The 25,589-nt window shown below is 44.7% G+C and overlaps 1 protein-coding gene across 12 annotated transcripts in view; it reads right to left on the minus strand.

The window, feature by feature from the left end:
• Positions 1 to 25,589, minus strand: part of aff2 (AF4/FMR2 family, member 2) — a 587,176-nt gene that overhangs the window by 48,721 nt on the left and 512,866 nt on the right. For 11 of the 12 annotated variants that reach the window (XR_011343066.1, XR_011343064.1, XR_011343065.1 and 8 more), the window contains 5 exons: positions 22,796 to 22,961; positions 18,439 to 19,431; positions 14,913 to 15,037; positions 9,992 to 10,208; positions 966 to 1,093 (listed from right to left, as the gene is read on the minus strand). Coding sequence is in view for 8 of the 12 variants with exons in the window: in XM_069893495.1 (XP_069749596.1) it covers positions 966 to 1,093; positions 9,992 to 10,208; positions 14,913 to 15,037; positions 18,439 to 19,431; positions 22,796 to 22,961 (1,629 nt within the window). In the remaining 4 variants the exon portion in view is untranslated. Of the gene's footprint in view, positions 1 to 965; positions 1,094 to 9,959; positions 10,209 to 14,912; positions 15,038 to 18,438; positions 19,432 to 22,795; positions 22,962 to 25,589 lie in introns of all 12 variants that reach the window. The other variant, XR_011343067.1, reaches the window with a different exon arrangement.

The raw sequence follows: 25,589 nt of genomic DNA on the forward strand, positions 1-25,589 counted from the left end.
AATGCCTTGTCAAAATCCATACGGATGCCATCAAGAACACTGTCATCGTCGACCTCCTCTTATCTCTTTAAAAAAATGCAATCAAGATAATGAAACACAACCTCACCTAATAAAATCTTTGCTGACTGTCCCCGATTCATCTAAACCTTTTTGAGTAAATATTTATACTGCCATTTGGGATGAATGCCTCCCTTTTTAAGCCACATGGGGACACCAATACCACTGAGTGTAAAGTCCTCCAAAAGGTAGTGGACACAGCCCAGGACATCACAGGTTAAAAAAAACCCTCCCCACTATCGAGAGCATCTACAGGGAATGCTGCCATCGGAGAACAGGAACAATCATCAAGGATCCACATCATCTAGCACACGCTCTGTTCTTGCAGCTACATTCAGAAAAGACTTGCACCACCAGGTTCAGGAACAGGTGCTACCCCTCCACCATCAGACTCCTCAACGACAAACCCAATCAGAAGGACTCTTACTTGTGCACATTATTGATTTTTAAAAATTCTCTCTGTATTGCACAGTTTGATTACATTTGTTATCTGTTCACAGTTCTTTATTTGTTTATATGTATATGCTATGTTCAAATTTTTTGCATTACCAATAAGTGGTAATTCTTCCTCATCCGCAGGAAAAAGAATCTCAGGGTTGTATGTGACGTCATGTCTATACTCTAACAATAAATCTGAAATCTGAGTCTGAAATCACTCTAGCATCACTCCTAGCAATCAGGACCCCACATGGCATTCCAAGTGTTGTCTGATTAAGGGTTGACATTGTACCTTTAGTTTGACGTTTCCTTGTCTATTCTGTTGCAGACCTGTTCATTGGAATCCATCCACTGTTGAACATATGTGGGGCTTAAATTCATTCCTACTGATTCTGAGGACACACACAGGGTGGCGTATTCCTTAATGTCTTTGGGATATCCATTAGCAGGGCATGAAAAGTAACACTCACATGTCATCAAACGTTAACTTGGGTCTTCTAGGTTCTGAATGACCATTGGATATTAATGTCCAAGGATCTGCTTGCAATTGGCTGTTTTCATGGATATTACTTGACAAGTTGACATGTGATTCGTTCTCCTGCAGCAAAGAAGAATTTTATTATAGCAAGCAGGGTGGGAGTGCCTGTTTGCAGCAAGGTGTAATAAAGGTATATTGTGGTAATTTAATTTATACCATTGTTGTTGGTGTGTCTTACCTTTCCCGTGTGGCTGCATCAAGTAAGAATTTGGGTGTATCTGTACATTGTACTTACCTTACAATAAACTCATATACATAATACTCAATAATATGGCAACATATCTAATGTTACAGCATGTCAATTAATTGGAATTAGGCTACAAAGGGATCAATTAGACTTTATTCAATGGGAGAGCAGCTTCATGCATGAAGTATCCTGTTCCTAATTCATGTGGTAGCATGGCAAGTGTAGCTGCAGGTATAAGCATCTTAACAGACCTCTGATTTTCAAATGGGGCAGCAGGGTGGCACCATGGCTAGACCTGCTGCCTCAACAACTCCAGTGACCCAGAAACAATCCTGACCTTGAGTGCTGGACCTGTGGAGTCTGCACCTTTGATTTGTGACCTTGTGGATTTCTCTCAGGTGCTTTGGTTTCCTCCCACAGCCCCAAGAAGATGTAGGATATTTGGATAACTGCCCATTGCAAATTGTCCCTAATGAAGGCAAGCACCAGAATCTGCTGGAAGTGGATGGAAATGTGGGGAAAGAATCAGATACAAGTAAAATTAGAGGGGGAATGTGAATAGTCTGGGAGCTAACATTGACTCATTGGGCTAAATAATCTCATGAGGAAACATGGAAAAAAATTGTCAGAATTGTTCTCATAAGACTACAAATTATTGGTGTGCGGCTTTACCTCTCTAAAGGGTGTGTCATAGGGACAAGGTTTCAATTTAGTTGAGTGCAGAATGAAGGCTGTCAGATCAAATCTATAATTTTCACCGATTAAAACTGAAACCTCACACTGTGCAGGAGAGACCAGAGGGAACTTTTCACTGTATATAAAGCAGCATTACACTTGCCTGGAAGTACCTGGTTCATCTGTCTGGGAGGGCCTGGTCCACCTGTCTGGGAGTGCTTGGACCACCTGTCTGGGAGTGTCTGGTCCACCGGCCCAGAAATGCCTGGTCCACCTGCCTGGGAGTGTCTGATCCACCTGACTGGGAGTTCCTGGTCCACCTGCATGAGAATGCCTGGTACACCATCATGTGTGTGCGCTTGAGGTGGGGGCTATTCTCCATTTCCCAATGTTGGAAGGCTCAGTGTGATGAGGAGCAGCAGAATTAGATCATTCAGCCCATCGAGACTTCTCTGCCATTTAAATCGTGGTTGATGATTTTTTCCATTTAACTCCATTCTCCTGACTTCTCCCCATAACTTTTGACATTCTTACTAATTTAATACTTAATCAACCTCTGCTTTAAGTCTACCCAATTGCCTGGCCTCCAGAGCTGACTGTGGCAATGAATTTCACAGATTCACTACCATCTGGCTGAAGATACTTCTCCTCATCTCTATTCTAAAGGACATCCTTTCATTTTGAGGCTGTGCCCTCTGGTCCTTGGCTCTCCCACTAGTGGAAACATCTTCTCCATGTTAATTCTATCTAGCCCTATGAGGCATAAACAGCAAAGCAAGATAATTTCTCCCAGTCAGAAGCAAAAGTGCAACCACAGGTCTGCTGCAGCTTTAGATATAAGAGGGGCTTGGTGGGCAGCTGCACAGAGCAAAAGGTTACAATGTAGCGGCCTGTGCACAGAGATCCAAACCGGCCCACAAAATGGCTGACAAATGCCTGTGCGCGCGTGGACCTGGGGGCAACACCGGCCAGCATCCCAGGAAACCTCTGCACGATGGGAAGACGGTGAACTCTGGCGGGAATGGCAGCCAATCCGAGGTCGGCGCTCCAAAGACGTGGGGCCCTGACGTCAGCGCCAAGGGCCCATAAAAGTAAAGCTGCCAGTGCAATAAATCAGATTTTGACTCCTTGTGTGCGTGCCTTTCTTCCATACCCATCGTAGTGTGTTCGCTACATTGGTGACCTCAACAGGTCCAACCAGCAGTTGGACCCAAAGATGACAGATCAAGCAGAGCCAGTGACCAACCACATGTTTTCTCTCAGGCTTCTGACGTTTTGGGTATCGCAGTCGCATGTATGGTTCAAGGAGGTTGAGACTCAGTTCCAGCTTCAGCACATCACTGCTGATGACACTGCCCTTGAGCCCTCAATCAGGACACAGTGGCAAGGGTTGAAGATTTCCTACAGCAGCCTCCAGTGCAAGGCAAATATGCAGCTCTCAAAGAGCTACTAACCTGCACTTTTCGGCTTTCCCAGTGCGAAGGCCCTACCCAATTGCTGCTAATGGATGGACTGGGGGACAAGGCCCCATCCACCCTAATGAGCGGGATGCTCACGTTAACCGAGGACCACAAACCTTGCCTGCTCTTCAAGCAGATCTTCCTGGAGCAGCTGCCTGAAGATATATGGCTCTTGCTCACAGACGTGGACTTCAGTGACCCCTGGAGGGTCGCTGCTCAGGAGGATATACTCTGGAGAGCAAAGAAAGTCATCAGCGCCATCGTAGACCACATCAGTAAGCCCCTCGAACAGTCCCTGGTGAGATCATGGCCAGCGGAGAGGTAATTGAACACCCCGAGACAGCAATGCTACTACCATCAGCGATGGGATGCAGAGGATCATCGATGCCACCCATCCTGCTGTTTTTTTGGGAATTGCTCTCACCAACGATTGTTGTTGGCTGTAGCGGTTGGCCCACGTGATAACCAACTCCACATCTGGAACTCACTGTCAGGCAGGTGTTCGCTGGTTGATATAGGCACTGAGATAAGAGTCCTGCCCCCTGCAGGCCTAGACACCCGCAGCGAAAAGCAGGGCCCAACACTGAGGATGGCCAACAGCTCCTGCATTTGGACCTTTTGGCCTCGCATCAACCCCCTTCGTTCCGGCAACAGCCACCTTACATGGACCTTTACCCTCTCAGCAGTGGCGCAACCACTCCTGGAGGCTGACTTCCTTCGGACCCAGTACTTGCTGATCGACTTCAAGAGACGGCACATGGTGCATGCCAGAACCTTTAAGACTCTGTCTCTGGGGGAAGCCAAGCTAATCTCCCCCCACCTGGACTCTATAACACTCTCAGACAATAAATTCATCCACATCTTTATGGAGTTCCCCTTGATAGTGGTGCCACAGTTCTCTGTGGCAAAGCCAAAGCACAGGGTAAGGCATCAAATACTGACTCAGGGCACCCTACTCCATGCCAACTCCCTTGCAAAAAACTCAGCCTGGTGAAGGAGGAGTTCAAAAAGATGGAGGAGCTTGGGATTGTGTGATGTTCCGACAGTCTCTGGGCCTCTCCCCTCCACATGGTGCTCAAATCAGCAGGGAGTTGGAGATTATGCAGTGACTACAGCTGCCTCAACGATGCCACTATGCCCGACAGATATCCCATCCCCCACATCCAAGACTTTTCCGCCAACCCTGCACAGGACATGGGTATTTTCCAAGGTAGACCTCATCTGGTAGTACTACCAAATTCCAGTTCACCCCCAGGACCACACCAAGATTGCAATCATAACCCCCTTTGGTTTGTTTGAATTTCTCCGCCTGCCCTTTGGTCTAAAGAATGCGGCACAAACTTTCCAGCGGCTGATGGACACAGTGGGCTGGGACCTCCCATCTATTTGGACGATATCCTCATCATCAGCCATGGCTGCAAAGGCCACGCCACCCATGGGAGACAACTGTGCACCCTGCTGAGCGAGTTTGGGCTGACCATCAAGCCTGCTAAGTGCCAGTTCGGTCTGAACACCATCAGCTTCCTAGGGCACAGGATTAACAGGCAAGAGGCCACACCCCTCCCCGAGAAGGTTGAGGCGGCCCGGCACTTTGCTAAGCCATGCACGATGAAAGGACTGTAGGAATTCTCCAGTATGATAAACCTTTACCACAAATTCACACCGGCAGCAGCATACATCATGTGCCCCCCACCCCCCCAACCTTGGTGCTGATGACTAGCAAGGCAAAAGACATTGCTTGGGATGAGGAATCCTCCAGGGCGTTCCAGAGTGCCAAAGATGCGCTGGCCAAAGCCACTCTCCTGGTTCACCCCGCTCTAATCTTCGACGCCTCTAGCACAACGGTAGGGGGTGTGATAGAAAAACTCATCGAGGGCCTTTTTCAGCAGGCACCTCCATGGCCCAGGACTCAAATTCAGCGCTTTCAACCAGGAGCTGTTAGTGCTGCACCTGACAGTAAGACATTTCCATTACTTTTTGGAAGGCCGGCAATTCAGGGTGTTCACTGACCACAAGCCACTGACTTTCACTTCCAATAAGTTATTGGATATGTGGTTGGTCTGACAGCAGAAACACTTTCCCATGTGTCCAAATTTACCATGGACATTCAATATATCGCGGGGAAAACCAACATGGTATGCGACGCTCTGTTACACCCCACGATGGAATCAATACACACCAATGTCCCAAGGGGTCGATTACATGGTTCTCATCAAAGCACAGTAGCAGGACTCTGAGATCCCCACTTGCAGGACAGCTGTCTCTGGTCTCAGGGTGGAGGACATCTCAGTCATCCCTAGTAACCTGACACTGCTGTGTGACATTTCTCCCAGCAGCCCCTGCCGCTTCGTCCTGGCTGCATGGAGGCACCAGGTTTTTGAAGCTGCCATCTGTGCCACACTCAAAACGGTGGCCAACGGGTTTGTCTGGCATGGCCTCCTTAAACCGGTTAGCCAGTGGGCCAAGACCTGCATGAACTGTCAGTCCTTCAAAGTGCAGATTTACACCAGAGCACCCACACAGACTTTTGAGCCAGTGCGGCACAGGTTCAGCCATGTGCACATTGACTTAGTGGAGCCACGATCAGTTTACCATGGGGGTGAGATACCTTTTGACCATAGTGGACCACTACACAAGGTGGCCAGAGGCAGTTCACCTGGCTGATACCACCACAGAAACTTGTGCCAGGGTACTTTTTAACACATGGGTGTCCTGATTCAGGATCCTGAGAACCTCACCTCAGACATGGGGTCACAAATCACCTCCGGGCTCTCGGCAGTGCTGGCTAATTTAATACGCAACTCCGCCATATCACGGCAATCACCCTCAGGCCAACGGGTTGGTGGATCACTTCCACAGGCACCTCAAAGCAGCCTTGATGTCCCGACTCAAGGGTCACAACTGGGCGGATGAGCTCCCTTGAGTCTTGCTGGGAATTCACATTGTGCCAAAGGAGGACTTCAAGGTCTCGATAATGCCTGGAATACCCAGCAACAAACCTTGAGAGCCTACGGTGGAAACTGGGTTTTTTGGTCCCGTGGCAGCCCCCACCACATGGCCAGCCCAAGCAAAGCATCCCAAATAAATAGAGGAGGGTAACACACAGATCACTATTACAACAACCCTATGAGGAGCCCTACAAGTTCATTACAGAAAATGGTTCCACCTTCGTCCTTGACATCAGTGGTAAGGAGGAAACCTTCATCGTCGTCCACCTGAAACCGGCATATCTGGACTATGGCGAGCCAGTCTGCACTCCGCTACTGCAAATCAAGGGCAAACTACCAAAGGCTACAGACAATGGCCCAGTTATCAGTTCTGGGGGAGGAGAGGGTTGTGTAGCAACCCACACAAAATGGCCCACAAAATGGCCGACATATGCAGCAACCGCGTGGACGTGGGGGTGACATTGGCCATCATCCCAGGTGACCTCCACACAGCAGGAAGACGGGGCACTCTGATGGGAATGCCGGCCAACCCGAGATCGGCACTCCAATGATGTGGTGTTCTTACATCAGCGCCAGTGCAGTAAATCAGTCTTTGTAGTACATACGCTATAACAAATCTAGTCATTTCAAATTCTTCTATTGATCCACTTTCTTCTCTTCTTTGGCTTGGCTTCGCGGACGAAGATTTATGGAGGGGATAAATGTCCACGTCAGCTGCAGGCTCGTTTGTGGCTGACAAGTCCAAAGCGGGACAGACAGACACGGTTGCAGCGGTTGCAGGGGAAAATTGGTTGGTTGGGGTTGGGTGTTGGGTTTTTCCTCCTTTGCCTTTTGTCACTTTAGTGGCAACATTAATCTCACAATCTCAGGCAATGAAGGAACTCAAAACAATCATTATTCTGGGTATTTTCTCCTGTCAATATCACACACATCTTATCCCCTTCCATGGTTCTCCTTCTTTTCTCCTACTGAATCTGATCCAGCCATTCAGGCTGTGTAAAATAAATCAGTTTAATCCAGTAATCAAATTGCAGGAATTTGAGATGATCACACCATTTCAACTCATGGGATGTAGTCCTTATGGTGAAAGGTGTAAGGGGAAGGGAGAGACAGCAGAAATAGGGTCCAAAAGTCATGTGTCTAGCCATCATCTTACTGAAAGGGCTGAATGACCTTCTAAATTCTGTGATTTTATGATTTTATGATTTACTGACCTCCTCCAGCAGATGTGTCTTTTAGAACCATAGAACCAGCAGCAAAAAAAAAAAGATGAAAATAAATGGGTAAAAAATACAGGTTTAAAATTGGCAAGCCTCACCACTAATTCTCCATTCACGCAACACACAGTCTCAAGGAACTGGGAAGTTCACTTATCCGGTATCAACCAATCCCTGTAGATGCCAGATACCAAGGATTTTACTCTATTTAAAAGAGGATTTTTAAAAAACTATTGCAGTTAGCAACCAGATCTGTGGGAACGAAACGCCGGTTCATATTAACATAAGCAATAAGACCAGGAGTGGGCCATCTGGCCTATTGAGCCTGGTCCACCATTTAATAAGATCACCGCTGATCTGGTCATTGACTTAGCTCCATTTGCCCACTTGTTCTCCATAACCCTGATCACCTAATATTCAAAAAATTATTTACTGCTAACTGTGCCTTAAATACGTTTAATGCTTCAGGCTCCACTGCTTCCTTGGGCAGAGATTTCCACAGATTCACTGCTCTCTGGGAAAAGTAGTTTCTGCTTCTCTCTGTCTTAGATCTACTCCCCCAATCTTGAGACCATGTCCCTTAATTCTAATTTCACCTGCTAGTGGAAGTAATAATGGGATAAAAGATTGAGGATTAAATTTTTGCATTAATTTAGACCCAGCGCAATTTAGTTCCCTGCAAGGATTCGAAGATTCAATAAACCTTCTCTTCAAAGGAAAGCAGGAAATGATGCCCCATCTTTTAAAATACTCTCTCCTCATACTGATGGAGGTGTAAACTAGTTCAATGCTGGGGGACCATCAATTCCATTAAAATGGCAGAGATTAGAGTTTTGGGCATACAGTATATCTGTCAGTCAGAATTCCATGCTATCTTTCACTAGCTCATGGATAAACAAATGTTTCTGTCAAGAGTTTGATTTGAAACTTGGAATTTTCATGTGAAAAATAAAGCTTTCAATCCCTATGTGTCAAGTTTTTAAAAAATCAGCTGAATTAATATTTGCTAAAGAGGTTTAAATTCCAGAGAAATTCTTTTTTTCCCTAAAAGCATTATGCAATCTGAAAATGTACAGCTTCACCTCATCTTGTGAATAGAATGAACAGGTTGAGGCTATTATGGTAATAGCTAGACTTTACTGAGCTGTTGCCTTAGCAACGGAATTGATTCAGGTTATGTTCAAGATGATAGAAGAAATTGAGTCTAGTGCAGTCTTCCTAATAGCGATATGTATGAATAGTTCAAAGGTATAATCTTAATATGAAAAATTCTGTATGAAGGTGCCAAACAATTTATCAAAAACACTGCTGGGTTCTTTCTAATAAAATCAGGCCTGCTTCAAGCTAGACTTTTGCTGTGTGAAACACTATCATTGCCCCTTTTATTTTTGGAGCAGAGAATTTTCATAAACAACAAAGAAAGACATTTATTTCAATTGGCTACAGTTATGTAAAGCCAGCTACTGGCAAAGGGCTGATCAAAAAGTAAATGATAGAAATAGACAGTTCGCAAAATGAAAATGAAACCAATGTTTATTTTTAGTGAGGCCCCATTGTCCGTTAACTAGTAGATTTCATGCAATAAAGAGTTGCATTTGCATGGAGTCTTTATAGCCAATTCAGTACCTTTTTCAAGCATTGCTAACTTTGTGATGCAGGAAACATGCTAGTTAATTAATGCACAGCAAGCCTCGGCAGAGAGTAATGCGTTAAATCTCTTCTGGTAATGTACAGTGAAGGATCAATATTGAATGAGGTGCTGAGAAGACTTTCTCTTCTAAAGTGTGCCAGAGGACTACCCTATCTTGAGGCAGCAGGTTTGAGAGTTCAACGCTCTGTAGGTTTTGCACAGGGAGACTGTATACGGATGGCGTCCTTCATGCGGAACGCGCAAAATCTCTGGAATTCCCCGATGAGGCATTTAAAGAGGAGCACTGTCCATTTCTGAAAGATGAGGGAAATGATAGTTCTGGGTGCTCGGCATAGAAGCAGAGATGAGGCCTCAGGCAGATTAGCTATTTCCTCACAGAAATATTTGGATTTTAAATTTAAATTTAGACATACAGCTCAGTAACAGACCCTTCTGGCCCACAAGCCCATGCTGCCCAAATACATCAATTAACCTACAAACCCCAAATGATTTTGGAGGATGGGAAAAAGACCAGAGCACTCAGAGGAAACCCACACAAATCAGAGGAGAGGACATACAAACTCCTTACAGAAAGCGCCGGATTCAAACCCAGGCCCTTGGCACTGTAATAGCATTGCGCTAATTGTTACACTAACCGTGCCGTCTAAAACCTTCAGCTTCTGAATCAGAGCTAAAAATGTTCTATTCGTTGAAATACACAGTGAATTGTGTTTCAGGTTAATGTCCCAAATAAACTGACCCTTTCTTTTACAGATGAACTTTGTGTGTTTTTCACCGCAGTGCCTCACCTAGCCATGAGAAAGTGAGAACAAGAACTCACGGTGGGGTTTTTCGTGTGGGACAAAGGTCTGCTGTCGGGTCTGCGGTGCTTGTACTGGGTGGAGGGTTGTGAGGCACTGGTTGGTAGGGAACTGCTGTTGTTCTCCTGGCTGAGAGAGCTGCTATCGCTGTTTCGTCGTTTGGGCTCAGGTTCGTCCGGCAGTGGCGAGAGTGGAGGCGGGAACTTCCTCTCCCTTTTTGTCAACTGTTTCGTTAACCTAGGAAAAGAAAGAATGAATGGTCCAGGAGGCTGGGGATGCAAAACATTTCAGTCAGCCTTTCCTTCCCCTCATGACAAGGGAGGAGATTCGGCCCATCGGAGAGCTGCTCTCTCTCTCTCTCTCAGAGCTCTACATTTTGCTTCCTCCCAAGCACGTCAACAGTAACTGACTCAAGTCAGTTAGGCAAGCAATCATTGGGACATGGAGTTGGGGGGGTGGGGGGTACACAGAATACCTGAAGGAAATCCTCAAAGTCACAGGGATCATGTCCAAACTTCACACGGACAATACAACAGGTTAGGAATGAACTTCGAGGTATGTAGCAACAGCTCAAAGAGACAAGGCAACATGCCTGTTCAGTCATGTTCTTAACCATCCATTACCACTCTGACATTAATCCTATAGAACCATGGAACATTACAACACAGAAACAGGCCTCTTTGGCCCTTCTAGTCTGTGCCAAACTATTTTTTATGCCTAGTCCCACTGACCTCTCTCATCCATGTACCTGTCAAAATTCCTTTTAAATGTTAAAATTGAGCCCATATTCACAACTTCAGCTAGAAGCTCTCTCAACACCCCACCACACTCTGTGTCAAGACGCTTACCCTCATGTTCCTCCTAAACTTTTACCCTTTCACTCTTGACCCATGTCCTCTGGTTTGTATCTCACCTACCCTCAGTGAAAAAGCATATCTACATTAACTCTGTCTACCCCCCTCATAATTTTAAATACCTCTCTCAAATTTACCCTCATTCTTCATCTCTCCAGGGAATAGAGTCCTAACCTGTTTAACCTTTCCCTGCAACTCAGTTCCTGAAATCCGGACAACATCCTAGTAAATCTTCTCTGCACTCTTTCTATCTTAGGTGATCAAAACTGCACGCAATACTCCAAATCTGGTCTCACCAATGTCTTATGCTACTTTAACATAACATCCCAACTCCTACACTCAATATTTTGATTTATGGAGGCCAATATGCCGAAAGCTCTCTTTACAACCGTATCCACTTGTGATGACACTTTCAGGGAATTATGTATCTCTATTCCTAGATCTCTGTTCTGCCGTACTCCTCAGTGCCCTACCATTTACTCTACATGTTCTTTCTTGGTTTGTGCTTCCAAAAAGAAACACCTCACACTTGTCTGCAATAAATTCCATCTGCCATTTTTCAGCCCATTTTTCCTGCTGGTCCAGATCCCTCTGCACACTTTGAAAACCCTCTTCGCTGACCACAATAACTCTAATCTTAGTTTCATCTGCAAACTTGCTGATCCAATTTACCACATAATCATCCAGATCATTGACATAGATGACAAACAACACTGGTCCCAGAATGGATCCCTGAGGCACACCACTAATCACAGGCCTCCAGTCTGAGAAGCAATCATCCACCACTACTCTCTGGCTTCTCCCGTCCAGCCATTGTCGAATCCAATTCACTACTTCACCATGAATACCTACCGTCTGAACCTTCATGACTAACCTCCCATTTGGGACCTTGACAAAGGCCTTACTAAAGATCATGTGGACAACATCCACAGCCTTTCCTTCATCAACTTTCCTGGTAATCTCCTCGAAAAACTCTACAAGTTTAGTTACCATACACAAATCATGTTGACTATCCATAATGAGTTCATGGCTGTCCAAACTTGATCTCTTAGATCTCTTCCAATAATTCACCTACTACTGACATCAGGTTCACTGGCCTATAATTTCCAGGGTTACTTTCAAAATATTTTTAAAACAATGGAAGAAAGTGAGCTACCCTCTGATCCTCATGCACCACTGGCCTGTTTAATTTTAATTAAAAAGACAGAACACAGACAGTAGAGGGCAGGAAGAGACCCTTCCACTCATGAGTCTATCCTGAATATGATGCCTAAATCGAACTAAAATTCTGCGGCTTGTACATGATCTATATCCATCCATCCTCTTCTGTCCAGAAGCCTCTAAAACACAACTATAGTACCTGCTTCCACTACTGCTCCTTGCAGCCCGTTCCAAGCACCCACCACTCTGTGTAAAATATTTTCCTTGTGTCTCCTTTAATCTCCACCCCTCTCCCTCACCTTAAGTTCATGTCCTCTTGTATGTGATACCCTGGAAAAAAAAGATTCTGATTGTCTGCCCTATCAATGTCTCTCATGATTTTACAAACTCCTACTCTCTTCACATTTCGTCCCTCTAGATTCTACCATTTGCATATGTAATAAGAGAAAGTAACCATAGTCAATTCACCTCTAGCTAGCATGATGTTGGGATGTGGGAGAAAACCAGATCTCCTGGAGGAAACCCATGCTGCTGCAGTGAGAGCATTCAAACTCCACACAGACAGCACCTAAGATCAGGAGTGATCCCTCGCACAGAGGAGGTTCAGGTAGGCATCACCACCATTCCCCCCCCCCCACAGTGAGCGAGTTTTCGAGCGTCAGAATGTGCTCCCCTGCATTTACCCTAATGCCGCCGCTAAGACTTGTTCTGGCGTTGACCCTGAGTACATCCTTTCTTAAAAATGGAGTACTCTAAACTGCTCTGAATACTTCATATGACATCTCACCAGTGCTTCATGAAGCCTGAACATCACATCACTGCTCTTGTATTCTATTCCTCTCGAAAGGAATGGCAACACTGCGTTAGCAAGGAACATTATCAAGCAATATGGGGGTGGGGGGTGGAAATTATGTCACCTCAGTTGTCGCCACTTCACATACCAACTTCTTAATCCATTCATTAAATTATTTGGATTTAATTCCTCACTTGCTGTGTTGGGATTGAAACTGTTTAACCAGTAACTTTACCAACAGACAGCCAATACCAATATGTCCCTGAAATGTATGTACAATACCTATTTAGTCCCATCCCACACTGCATTCAGATTGCCTTATATCTTGATCCTTTCAGTGGTTGTGGGCTCAAGATAATACTTGTTATGGCAACTTCTATTGCCAGGAATAAATGTTGCATTAAAGTCATTACGAAATGTAATTATTAGATCATTTTATTGGTGAACAGTTCATTTGTAAATAACTTTCTGAAGCAAGTCCTAATAATTTTAATTATTTTTTTTTAATGTAATTCTTTAATACCATTGCATTTCTTTTTAGTCATTGGTGGTTGGAATATAAACATTACACAAACCTACATGGAAGTTTATTGTACAGAACCAGGCCATTTAGCCAAAAGTAGACTCATGTCAGTGTGCACATTCACTCAGCTGTCTTCCCCTTCTTGATCTCAATCTGTCAGCAAAATCTCATCTCCATTCCCTCCTGTACTTTTTTCAATGTCTCCTTGAATCCATCTCTCCTCATCAAAAGCCCCTTCTACACAGCCATTTCAATGTTGGAATATTGCGCCTTTACTGTGCTAAAGGTAGGAACATGGAATGGGGGCGGGGGGGAGGGCCATTGCAGTCCAGCCTTTAAGCTGGCAACAAAGGTAGTCACTGATCCAGCAAGCCGGGACCAGGACAGTAAAAGATGTCTATATTATACGTCACACTTGATGCCACAAGTCCTGCCGGACACACTGGCCCAGCATTATGCCGGCTTTGTTTGGTTCAGTGTAAACAAGCAAAGCTGGCTTAATGATGGGTCTCCTTTATGGCAGTATTGCAGGATCTCTGTGTAAAAAGGACTTTAGCTTCAGTGGGAACCAGTTCCCCCTTCTCCCCACCCACCAGGCAAAGGACCTTCCCTTTATATCTACGGCCCCCAATTTTGATACACAGTCGCAAACACATTCTCGGCATGTAACTCATTGGGATGCCAACATTCTCGTCAAGTGACAAGCAACTGGTGGATTGGCTGATGATGACGGTTGAGGGAGAGAAAGTGCAAATAAAGGGGAATGTAAAAGCTGTGAAATGCAGAGCTGCATATAGTGTACTGCATATGGTGGGGATCTCCAAGTGGCCACCCATTTCAATTTCCCATCTCTTAAATCATTTACTTCTATTTTTACAGCAGTTTCCCATTCCTCCACATTTTCTACTCTTTTCCCTATTTCTGTCATGACCAGTTCTAAACTTTGCATTTTAACTTCTGCTCTTTTAATTTTTCTTTTAATTACACTAAATTCTAATCATAACCATTTTTTTAATGACCTCAACTGCTCTTCAAAAAAGGCTTTATCTTTATTTTGTCCATCTGCTTTACCTTCTTTTTTCCTGTGAAGTTCTTGGACAATTCCCCATCTTAATCCCTTGATGGCATGACTGTCCATGGTTTCATGCACTGCTAGAACGAGACCATCCGCAAATTGGAGGAACCACACCTTGTATTCTGTCTGGGCACCCTCCAACCAGATGGCATTAACATTGACCTCTGGTTTTCATTTTCATCTTTCCCTATGTCTGCTGTCCTCGAGCTCTGTCTCTCATTCTCTTCCCTTTTTCCCATTATCTCCTTTCACAGAACCAAAATGAATTCTCACCTTTTCTCCTTACATAGCTGATTAACAACTTTTGTCTGTTGGCCTGTACTCTTTCTGCTCCCATTCTTCCCTTTTTCTCCAGCCATTGAAAACCAGACACTTGTATCTCTTTTAAAGTGTACTGATTGGTTGTATCAGCCTGGTTTGGAAACTTGAATGCCCAGGAATGCAGAGAGCTGTTGTGACTCATGAGATGCTTTGAAGTCAAATGTTAAGTTCATTAATAGGGTAGGATCAAGTTATAAATTTGAAACACACTTACTCTTTGCTGCTCAAAATCTTGTGGCTAGAACCAGCTGAACAACTGGCAGGGAGCAGCAGTGGGGCTGTGGATTCCTTCTCCAAGTGCTGCTTCTTGAGTTCACAAAGACCTTCTGTGTTCTCCGTCTGGGGAAATGAGCAGACCATTAGAACAGAAGGAGGCCATTCTGTCCCTCGAGCTCTTCCTGGCTTTCTAATGGATCACAGTGAAAGGCCCGAACTGAGGAATGAGCCTTGGAACATTGTGGCTGAATTGCAAATAAAGCAGATGAAATTGCCATCAGTTAATATTTACTTTTTTTTTCCTTAATTGCCATAATTTACAAAATTAATAGGTATTCTTGTTTCTGGGGAAACCTGCACAAGCATTGTTTATACTTACAATAAGGCATTTAAATCATAACATTACATCACCTCGATGGAGAAGTTTATCTTACAAAGATGCATTTTTTTTTTCTGCAATGTTTTTCATTGGACCAGGCAGTTTAGTGGATGGTGTCAGGTGCAGATTAGAGATCTGGGATTGACAGAGCAGTTGGCAAGCTCCACCAGAATTTCAATGAAAAGCTGAAGACCCCCAGAAGCAGCCATTAGGGATAGCAGATAATGCCTGGAGTGGCCTGGAGGGGAAACATGGAATCCTGGGAGTTTTCAAGAGGGAGAGCCGAGAACCCTGGGAGTGGCTGAGAGAAAGAGCAGAGAACCCGAGGAGTGGCTGAATGGGAGAGCAACGAACCCTGACAATGTCCGAGAGGGGGAGAAGAGACCCTTGGGAGTGACCGGGAGAGGAAGCAGGGAACTCTTCAAATGGCCAAAAGCAAGAGCCAAGAATCCCGGGAGTAGCTAAAAGAGAGAAAACAGAGAACCTGAGTGGGAGAGCAAAGAACCCTGGGAGAGGGAGAAGAGACCCCCTGGGAGTGTCCAGGTGGGGAAGCGGGAACCCTACAAATGGCTGAAAGGTTGAGCAGAGAACCCAGGAGTGTTTTAATCTTAGCTTATCTGTGACCTTCCCCAAACCCATCTTCCATCACACCTTGTCGCCAAATGCATTTTTACCACCAACTCAGTGGAGCAACTGACAGAGTTGATTGGCAGAGGCTGTAAGGTCATGTCTCAGCATGTATCTGTGCTGTATGTTGTATTGCCTTGCTGTTGGATTCACAGGTTGGCAACAACAACTTAAGATTCAACATGTAAAAGTTTGTCTGCTTCCTTGTAAATAATTCTCTAAAACAATTTTAGAGAAAATTTCCCTAAATAAGCAGGTGTTTGCTGAATTTATTTTTTGCATGCAAGGGACACAAATATAGAATTAACTGTTCACTTGAACTTTGGGATATGATCCCTGTGCTTACTTCCACAGAAGGGGTGAGTACTCAAACACCTGCCGCAGTATTCAGATACCTGCCTGCATTTTGCTTATTCCTTGAAGAAGGGCTCAGGCCTGAAACATTGTGAATATATCTTTACTTCCTTTGGATGCTGCTGAACTGGTTGAGTTCTTCCTGCATTTCTGTGTGTGTTTTAATACCACCACAGTTACCTTTAGCATTGTAAAATCTCCACTGGGTGCTATTTAACCTCTAGGAGAGCATGTAGCCCCACCTTTCATAGTCTCACTTTTATTACTGGACTTGCAAAGATGGTTCAATTCAACAAAAGATTTGTGAACTGATCACTGCTATTGAACCATTGTGGAAGGAGGCAGAGATCATGACCTTCTCAAGGGTAACTGTGGATCAGCTCATTCCCACAAAGACTTGTCTATCTCAGTCTCATCCGCTACCTCGGTGGGGACAAATGTAAACTCAAGGAGTAACATATCATGTTCCTCCTGGACAGCATTCAGATCATTCCTACCAAAAAAAGTACTAAACCCTCCCTACCTCATAACCCACAATTTTTCTTACATCCATGTGCCTGTCCTGGAGTGTCTTAAATGCCCCTATTGTCCCAGCCTCCACCACCACCCTGGCAAAGCATTCCAGCCACCTACAATTCTCTGTGTAAAGAACATTTACCCCGGATGTCTCCCTGCCCCAGGAAAAAGAGGCTGGTTGACCACTATATCTATGCCTCCTGGAATTTTACAGACATCTATTAAGTCACCTCTCATCCTTCTATGCTCCAAAGAGAAAAGCCCTAACTCTCCTGACCTTGCCTCATAAGACTTATGTTCCAATCCATTTTTCCAATTTTAGGTAACCCCCACCTCTGTCTGGTTCCAGTTTTCCCATCTCTTCTTCACCTAGTCCTGTTCTTAACTTTCTCTTTAATCTCTTCCCCCTCCCCCCTACTTCTCCAGGTGATCACTCCCTCTGCCTGTCTCTCCTCCTCTTCTACCTTAGCCTATTACCACTTATCCCTTCCTCTGCTTCTTCCCCTTATCATTTTTTCCCCTTTGATGTACCTGATATCACCCCTTCACCCCCTTCTCAATAAATGGCCTCAAACAGCTTCTCATTGTATGCAGGAGAAATTAATGCTGGCTATGTGAATGATATCCATCTGCTATTAGATGAGAGTTTCAAGCTTGTTCAGCCATGTAAATAACTTCTGGTCGATCTCTCATCATTCCCCCAAATTCCTTGATACATTCAGCCAATGAAGATTTTCGGGTGGCACGGTTAGCATAGCCGTCAGCGCAGCATCTTTACAGCACCAGCGATCAGGACCAGGGTTCAAATCCCGCGCTGTATGTAAGGAGTTTATCAATACTCTCCAAGTCTACATTGGTTTTTCCTTGGGTCACTGGTTTCCTCCCACTGGGAGTGTAGGTTAAAGGAGTGTAAATAAGGTGGCTCATGGGCTGAAATGGCCTGTTACCGTGCTGTATATCTAAATTTAAAAATCGGTCAGTGAGAAATAGTTGTCAAAGTGTCTTACAACATCGAAGCAGCAGGCCAATCCTCCTACTGAACCACATAATCATCAAAACATAGAACAGAGCAGCACAGAAACAGAACCTTGGCCCATCTAGTGATCTTTGTAATTGAAAAGACTTTGGTTATACTAAGGCCCCCACCAGTCCAATTCAGAGGACAATAATGTCATGCCAGATCAAGTAAGGTTGATCAATATCTTTACCCCTCAAGATATTAGTGGACCAAGAGTCGTTCTGGAACATGCTTTATATGTAATGGAATTAATTTAAAGTAAGGGCCGCTGCCTCGCTGCCCAGAGACAAGGGGTTTAATAATGACACCCAGTGCCAATGTGAAGTTTACATGTTCTTCCTGTGATTCCTAATCTATTCCTTATGGCCATTCAAATGTGCAGGTGAATGATAGAATCCAGAAGGTTTGATAGATGATCTGGTGGGAAAATAATAATGATTGGGGTTGCTCTAGGAGCTGGCACTGTTATGGTGCACTGAATGGTCTCCTTTTACCAAGAGAAATCTGAATGCACATCTCCAGTTTTTGGATTAAAAGATGCCCCTGTGATACTACACAGTGTAAAATGACTCTGCTTCATTTTCAACCACAATATCCCTCAAAAGTGTAAATTCTGGCCAATTCACTCACCTTGTGTTTCCGTTTGGTTTTAATGGCATTCTTATCTGTCACTGGTGAAGGAGATGGATAGCTATGTTTGCTGTTGGACTGTCTAATCTCTGCCTTGTTGGATACAATCTCTTCTATTGTTTGTCCGGGGATTCTTGACAAAAGACTGAGATCCAATTTCACCCAAAGTGATTTAATCTCTTCGTAGTCTCTCAAGGGGGATAGAAGTTCATTCTGTGGGAGTGGGAGAGGTGAAAATGATTGTTCTTCCAAATCGATGGTGTCTTGGTCCAAAGCTGTGCTCTCTGTGCAGACAATGGGACAAGTGGTGATGCTGATGCAATCCTTCACTTTCACCAAGTTGCCGGTCGCAGTGTGAGGGGCCAAGGCTTTCCCCGCTGTGACCTCCTCATGGTCTGTGTGTGAGTCCGATGAATCGCTCTCCACAAACTCTCTTGATTTCGGCACAATCTTTCCGGGCACACGGTGCTTCTTCTTGTCCGCAGCGCTTGCTGTGGTACTTCGTGACTCCTTCCTCGGCCCTGCCTTTCCACTGGCAGCTTTGGCCTTGGCTTTAGGTAGGTCGGCCGAGGTTCCTCGCCCATCTCTGTCTTTGGGGGTGCTGCTGGGGTTACTGGGCCGAAGCCAGGTGCGCTCCTCGACACTTGGAGTCCGTTCCACTCTCCTAGGCTGAGATTTGCCCACGGTTCTCCTCTGTGGAGCTGGCTCATTGTGCACAGGAGACTTCTGCTTCACCGGCTTCCCTTCTGGCACCTTTTGAATGGACCTTGGTTTGGTTTTCTCCCTGATGGGACCAAGTAGGACCCGATCTTTGGAATCTGGCTGAGGCAATGGAAGAATGGGTTTCCCTTTAATCGGCTCTTGATTGCTTTGGGATTGGGATTCACCGAGCCCCTCACAATCGGCTTGGCTGTTGATAATGGTCTTGCTGTGGGAGGTAACTTTGTTCAGCCATTTGTCCAGCTGCCACTTGTTGGTTGATGGTGGCTCAGGCTGGGGAGACAGAGAAGAAATTGTTACTTATATCAATTGAGCACTGCTCCTACAGTCCTTCTACTGGGGAGAGTGTCGCTTGAACTTGGATGAGAAATTACTCTCTCCCACAGTCTACGCTACTTACTCCCCATATTCCCTTACAATATAGATCACTTAGCCCATCCAGAGTCTATGCTTTACCTTATAGCAATTTCATTCCCTCACTGATATTGCCTAAAATCTATTTCCCTCAAATTCTCCCCACCTCCCTAAATTTCTATCACCTACTCCTCTCCATTGGCTCCATTAACACCTCTCTAAGCCTTGGAAAAGCAGCCAACATCCCCGAGGATGCATTCTACTCTGGCCACACTCTCTTCTTCTTCCCATTGGGAAGAAGCTACAAGTGTGTCAGATCCAAGAACAGTTTCTTTTCACCTGTTATCAGTTTCCTGAAGGATCCTCTCCTGAGTAAAATAATATTGTCCTTAGTCCATTCAAACTGATCTCTCACAGTAACCCTACTCTCTGCACTGCAGTGATATGTCAATAGACATGCTGGATACCATGCAAAACAAACCTCTGTGCATGTTCAAGATCAATTTTTCATCATGTACTAAAGATACAGAAAAATATTTTCTGCAAAGGCAACAAGTCACCAAGCAATTCAGTGCCATTATTAAAACAATGAGAAGCTGAAGAAAGTCACTTCAGAGATGTTGAGGGGCCATGGATCTCATTGGCTTCTCCAATGTAGCCGCCTCCAGGGTCCCCCTCATGTACAAGTGACAATAAATGTAACCTGCAGTTTGCTGGGAGTGTGTACAATTCCCTGCATTCAGTCCATGGTGGAGCAAAACACACAGAAATGCTGGAGGATCTCAGTTGGTCTCGTAGCATCCATAGGAGGAAAAGATATTTCACTGACATTTCGGGCCTGAGCAAAAAAAACATAATAAAGACTGGAGAGAGAAAGGGGAAGGAATCTAGACCAACTGACAAAAGGTAGAGAGAGAGAGAGAGAGAGAGAGAGAGAGAGAGAGAGAGATGGGAGAAAGGTGACAGGGGAAGAAGGGGAGGGGATGTTTAACAGAAACCGGAGATCGATGTCAATGACAGAGTATCCAGAGGGAAGATGAGGTGTGTTCATCCAGCTTGTGGGTGGTTTGAGTCTGGCAGTACATGGGACCATGGATTGACATGTCAGCACAGGAATGGAACACAGAATTGAAATATGTGGCTATTGGGAGATGGCTGCTCTTGTGGTGGAGACCAAAGTGCTCAACAAAGTGATCTCGCAGTCTGTGGCCAGACTCTCTGATGTAGAGGAGACTACAATGGTAGCACTAGATGCATAAATGACCTCTGCAGATTCAAGGGAAATGTTGTTTAATTTAGAAGGACTGTTTAGGTCCCCATTTGGCATTGAGGGAGGAGATGTGGGTGCATGTCTTGTGATCACAGGGGTTTCAGTCCATGGTGTATCCCACAGGGAGCCAAGGAGAGAACACATGAATTTCTTGCGGCAACTTAAGGCAATCTGATACATACACAGGAATATCAGCAACAGGCCCAAGCAATGGAAGACCAGAGTTCCTTCACAGCATTCTCCTCTCCTGCTGTATAATTTGATGGAAGTGCAGAGGGAACAATCGTGTTGTCTGAGATCAACAGTCAGAATCAATGACTTCCCATTTAGATCCAACTGTGAGAAATGTGTTTGAGATTTTGGAGAACTGACAGCTGTGTGCATAGGAGCTATGCTCCCTTGGTCACCCAGTCTTCCTTAGATCAGCAGCAAGTCTGAGAAGCGTACTTACACCGCACTATTAGCACCTGAATTCCCAGGGTCACCTGTATATAACTCCACTGAGATTTGTCTTTGAAAGGGCATCTTCAATTCTTTTCCATTTGTTACTTTGGGGTAGGTCTCCCCCGTTACTCATGGAAACTCTTAGAATTCACTTCCCTCTGCTAAAAGAATTATCTCATCCAATGCATGGCCGCTGGTAGTTAAATATGCTATCGCTGCCAAACTAATGACAATCCTCATGCAATTATTGACTGGAAGCTGGAGTCAGGGTCAACTGATCCACCACATGAAAAAACTGGAAAGGCTGAAAATGCACAGCAAGTGAAGCATCTTTGGTGGACATGGAGACAGTTAATGTTCCAGCTCAAAAGCTTCTCATCAGAACTTTAAGATATAGCGTATATCTTATAGAGTTCAAAGTTAAGATTTAGCCATAAGACTCTTACTACCAGTTTCAGGAATAGTTGCTACCCCTCCATTATTAGACACTTTAACTTTGTTGTTAAACCAATCAGAGGCTCACTTAAGGACTCTTACTTGGCACATATTTCTTTGTTTACAAGAATCTCACGATTGTATGTGATGTCATGTATGTACTCTGACAATAAATCTGAACTTTGCATGTGATATAACGATCTAGATTAAAGGCTGCTGATTAGAACTATAACATGCAGCATTCCCGATTATCAAGGGCATAGATAGAGTGGACAGCCGGCACTTTTATTCCCAGGGCACCAATGGCCAATTCCAGAGGACATCTGTTTATGGTGAGGGGAAGCAGTTTAGGAGAACAGCCAGAGGTAGATCATTTACACAGAGAATGGTGGATGCCTGGAATGCATTGCCAGGAATGGTGATGGAGGCTGGTACAATAGAGGCATTCAAAACTCTTTTAGATAGGCACATAGATGTAAGAAAAATAGAGGGTTTTGGGTGTGATGGAGGGGAAAGGTTAGAAGATTGCAGCATTGGTTTATATGGGTTGGTACAACATTATGGGCCAAAGGACCTGTAATGGGCAGTTCTATGTTCTATGCTCTAAATGGGTAAAGGAATAAGTGAGAGAAGGTATGGGCTGTGATAGGGTGGAGGGCAGGAGGGATCGGGTGATGCTTATAGGGTTGATGCTGCATGAGAGAGGGGATTTAAATAGGGGAGCTTCTGAAGAAGTAGTAAACCGGAAATGAATGAAATCTGGAAAACCAGGAATGTAACCTGATAAAGTCTCACCAAAAATGTTGACCATTCATTTCCTCCCACTGATGCTGCTTGACCCACTGAGTTCTTGCTGTAGATTGTGCTTGGCTTCCCATTCCAGCATATGCAGTCTCCTGTGTATAGCTTGTAATCAATGGCCCGATCAATGAAGGTGTGCCATACTCCACCTTCGTCATTCTGTCTACTCATGAGGGATCTTTCAGGGGATCATGTACCTCCAGGACTCTCTGTTCTACAACATCCTCGAGGGCCCAGCCATTCACTGAGAATGCTTGCCCTGTTGTCCGCCTTTTATGGAAGATCGGCCTGTGGCTGAGTGCAGCTCATCTAATGAGATCGTACATCCCCTACCTCTGGTGTTGCAGTGCGGGAAGCTTCGTTGCATTCACTGTCGCTGGAGCTGCTTTCACTGTCCGAGTCGGATTCCGAACTGCTGCCAGAATCACTTGAGCTGCTACACCCACCACTGGAGTGGCCAGAGGCTGCGCCGTGGGAATTCTGCAAAACGCTGTTGCTGCTGAGTGGGGGAAAGAGGTGAGAGGATTAACCGGACAGACCGATGTCCTGTTGTCACATCAGTTGAGGACCTGCAGAGAAATGGATATCTTGTAAAAAAAACCACAGAAATGTTGAAGAAACTCAGCCGGTCCTGTAACATCCATAAAGATATATAACCCAAGGTCCAGGCCTGAGCCCTTCCTCAAGGTATAAGAAAAAGTAGGCAGGCAGCTATTCAGGAAAAGGCAGGGGGAGGAGTCTGAATAAAAGAAACGGCAGGAGAGGATGATTGCCTGCTCTTTCCCATCACTTGAAGAAGGGATCAGGCCCGAAACATCGGATGTATATCGTTATCTCCTATGGACGCTGTGAGACCTGCTGAGCTCCTTCAGCATTTCTGTGTTTTTTATTAAAATCACAGTGACTGCAGACTTTCGTGCTTCACTCAAATGGATATCTTGGCTCAAGTGAAGGAGAGTGGAGAAGTGGCAGAGCCTGATGGTCTGCGAGCTCCTGGGAGGAGGAGGGATCAGTTTGAATATTCCTGTGGGAAGTCAGGCATTGAGCACTTTCCAAAATCTTGCAACTTCTCCCAGTTGCTCATCCCAAAGGTGCCATTATTCTTTGTCCACAAGAGCAGATCTGGACAGATTCAAAGTAAAATGGTTAGACCCGTAACGTGTGTTCATGCAGAGTGGAATATCACCCTGAGAATTCTCAATTTTATTTTAACTGTATTCATTTTTAAGTGTTGCAGCTTGGCATCAACAGACAAATGCATAACATAAACACAAAAATGCTGGAGGAACTCAACAGGACACACAGCATATATGATAGATAGATAGATAGCTAGATGGAAGGATGAATAGTTAGATATATATGAGCTGCTGAGTTCTCCAGTATTTTTGTGTCTTTACTCCAATCACAGTGTCTGCAGACCTTCTTGTTTCACTCTATCTATAGGATACTTTTGTTTGAACTTGTTACCTCACAGCATTGTAAAGCACAGAAACATCCAGCCAACAGACATCTATTTTCCCTTTCGTCTCCACTTCCAAGTATGTGTCCAAATCCTTTTTAGATGTTGCAATTCTGTCTGACTCCATCAGCTCTGTGTCTCAGACTGCCCAACTTCAGATCTCAATGCTCATTTTGACATCATATGTCCACGCTGCTCTCTCTGTTGATCGCGCGATGTGGTCAAGTTCTCCTCTACTGATTGGACATTGTGCAGTTGTGCAACAGTCTCCAGTACGGAAACAGACCATTTGCAAGTCATGACTTCAGTTTCTGACCCCAAGTTTCACTTTACAGTACAAGTTCAAGTTCAAATGTAAGTTTATTATCATCTGGTCAACATATATAACCATTTCTCTGGACCACAGTACACACACACTCACACAAAATACACAGCACATAATAATCATATACATATTTAAAAATAAAATACAAAATAAATAATTTTTCTGCTCAGCTCAGGTCATTTGGGCTGGGCCCTTTGCATTCCAGGTCTTTTCCTTATCTACTTCAATGAGATTAAAATATAGACTGTATTTGAGTTCAATCAAATACAGACGACACCTGCCTCTGCCTCCTAGCTCCTCTCCTCCCTGCCCGTCCCCCCTGTTGTCCATCATCCCTTGCCTTTCCTCAGTCCTACTTGCACTTCTAAGTGCACCCCCTCCCCAACTTTATACCGATTAACTTCCCTCTCCATATTCAATCTTCATGGTCTTAAACCAAAACGTCAACTCTTCTTATCCCTCAACAGATGGTGCCTGACCCGTTGAGTTCCTCCAGCAAGTGGTGTTCATTTTGCTCTCTATCAGTAACATCAGCTGACGGAAACAGCACAAAAAATTTTTTGAATGAGAAGATCGTATTTATTTATCTTTTATTGTTATTATCCTTTTTTTTCTGACATATCACAGTAATTTACCCAAAAATGATGGAGAAACTCAATAAGTCATGCAGAGTTCTTTAAGTACTGTGACAGAGTATATAGGTATGGTTTTGGGAGATAAATTGGGAAAGGTTTGTTAGAGTAGGTTACATACAAACACTTTACAGCAGATCTTATTTGAAATACTGGAGATCTGCTAATGCTAGACATAGCAGCCCCACAGCCTTTGAAAGAGCTTTGGAGAGTGCCCAAGAGACTTCACTAATGGATTGTTGTTTACAGAAAGCCAAGAGATGAAAGAGCTTGTCGGAGCCGCCTTCTGTCTTGAAGAGACCTTGCTGTTCTAAGAAGGTCATGTGGGTTTGCAAGCAGAGAGAGTCAAACAGGCTTTCTCTCACCGACAGAGACAGAGATCAGTTCTACAGTGTCTCAGTCAGCAACAGCAGCTGGGACTGGAACAGGACAAGCTGGCAAGCTTGTGGAAAACCCCATATGGAAGATAGGTTGTGAGTTCTTAATTCAGCCTCGTCAAAGCCCTTGTGGTTCATGCAAGAGGAGAGGACTGGATGTCTAATGTTTCACTTGGAATAAGAGAAACAAAAAGGAACTCTGTGGTGACATGAAAGAAGGAGGTTATCATCTGGAGAACCCTGAGGGGGCAAGTTTCATCAGCAAGACACTGGAGTGGTTGATTAAAAAGGAATCAGTTGTGGATGTCCTGGAACAACAAATCTCTCTCTGAAA

Source organism: Narcine bancroftii, chromosome 8, assembly GCF_036971445.1.
Source record: "Narcine bancroftii isolate sNarBan1 chromosome 8, sNarBan1.hap1, whole genome shotgun sequence".
NCBI lineage: Eukaryota > Metazoa > Chordata > Chondrichthyes > Torpediniformes > Narcinidae > Narcine > Narcine bancroftii.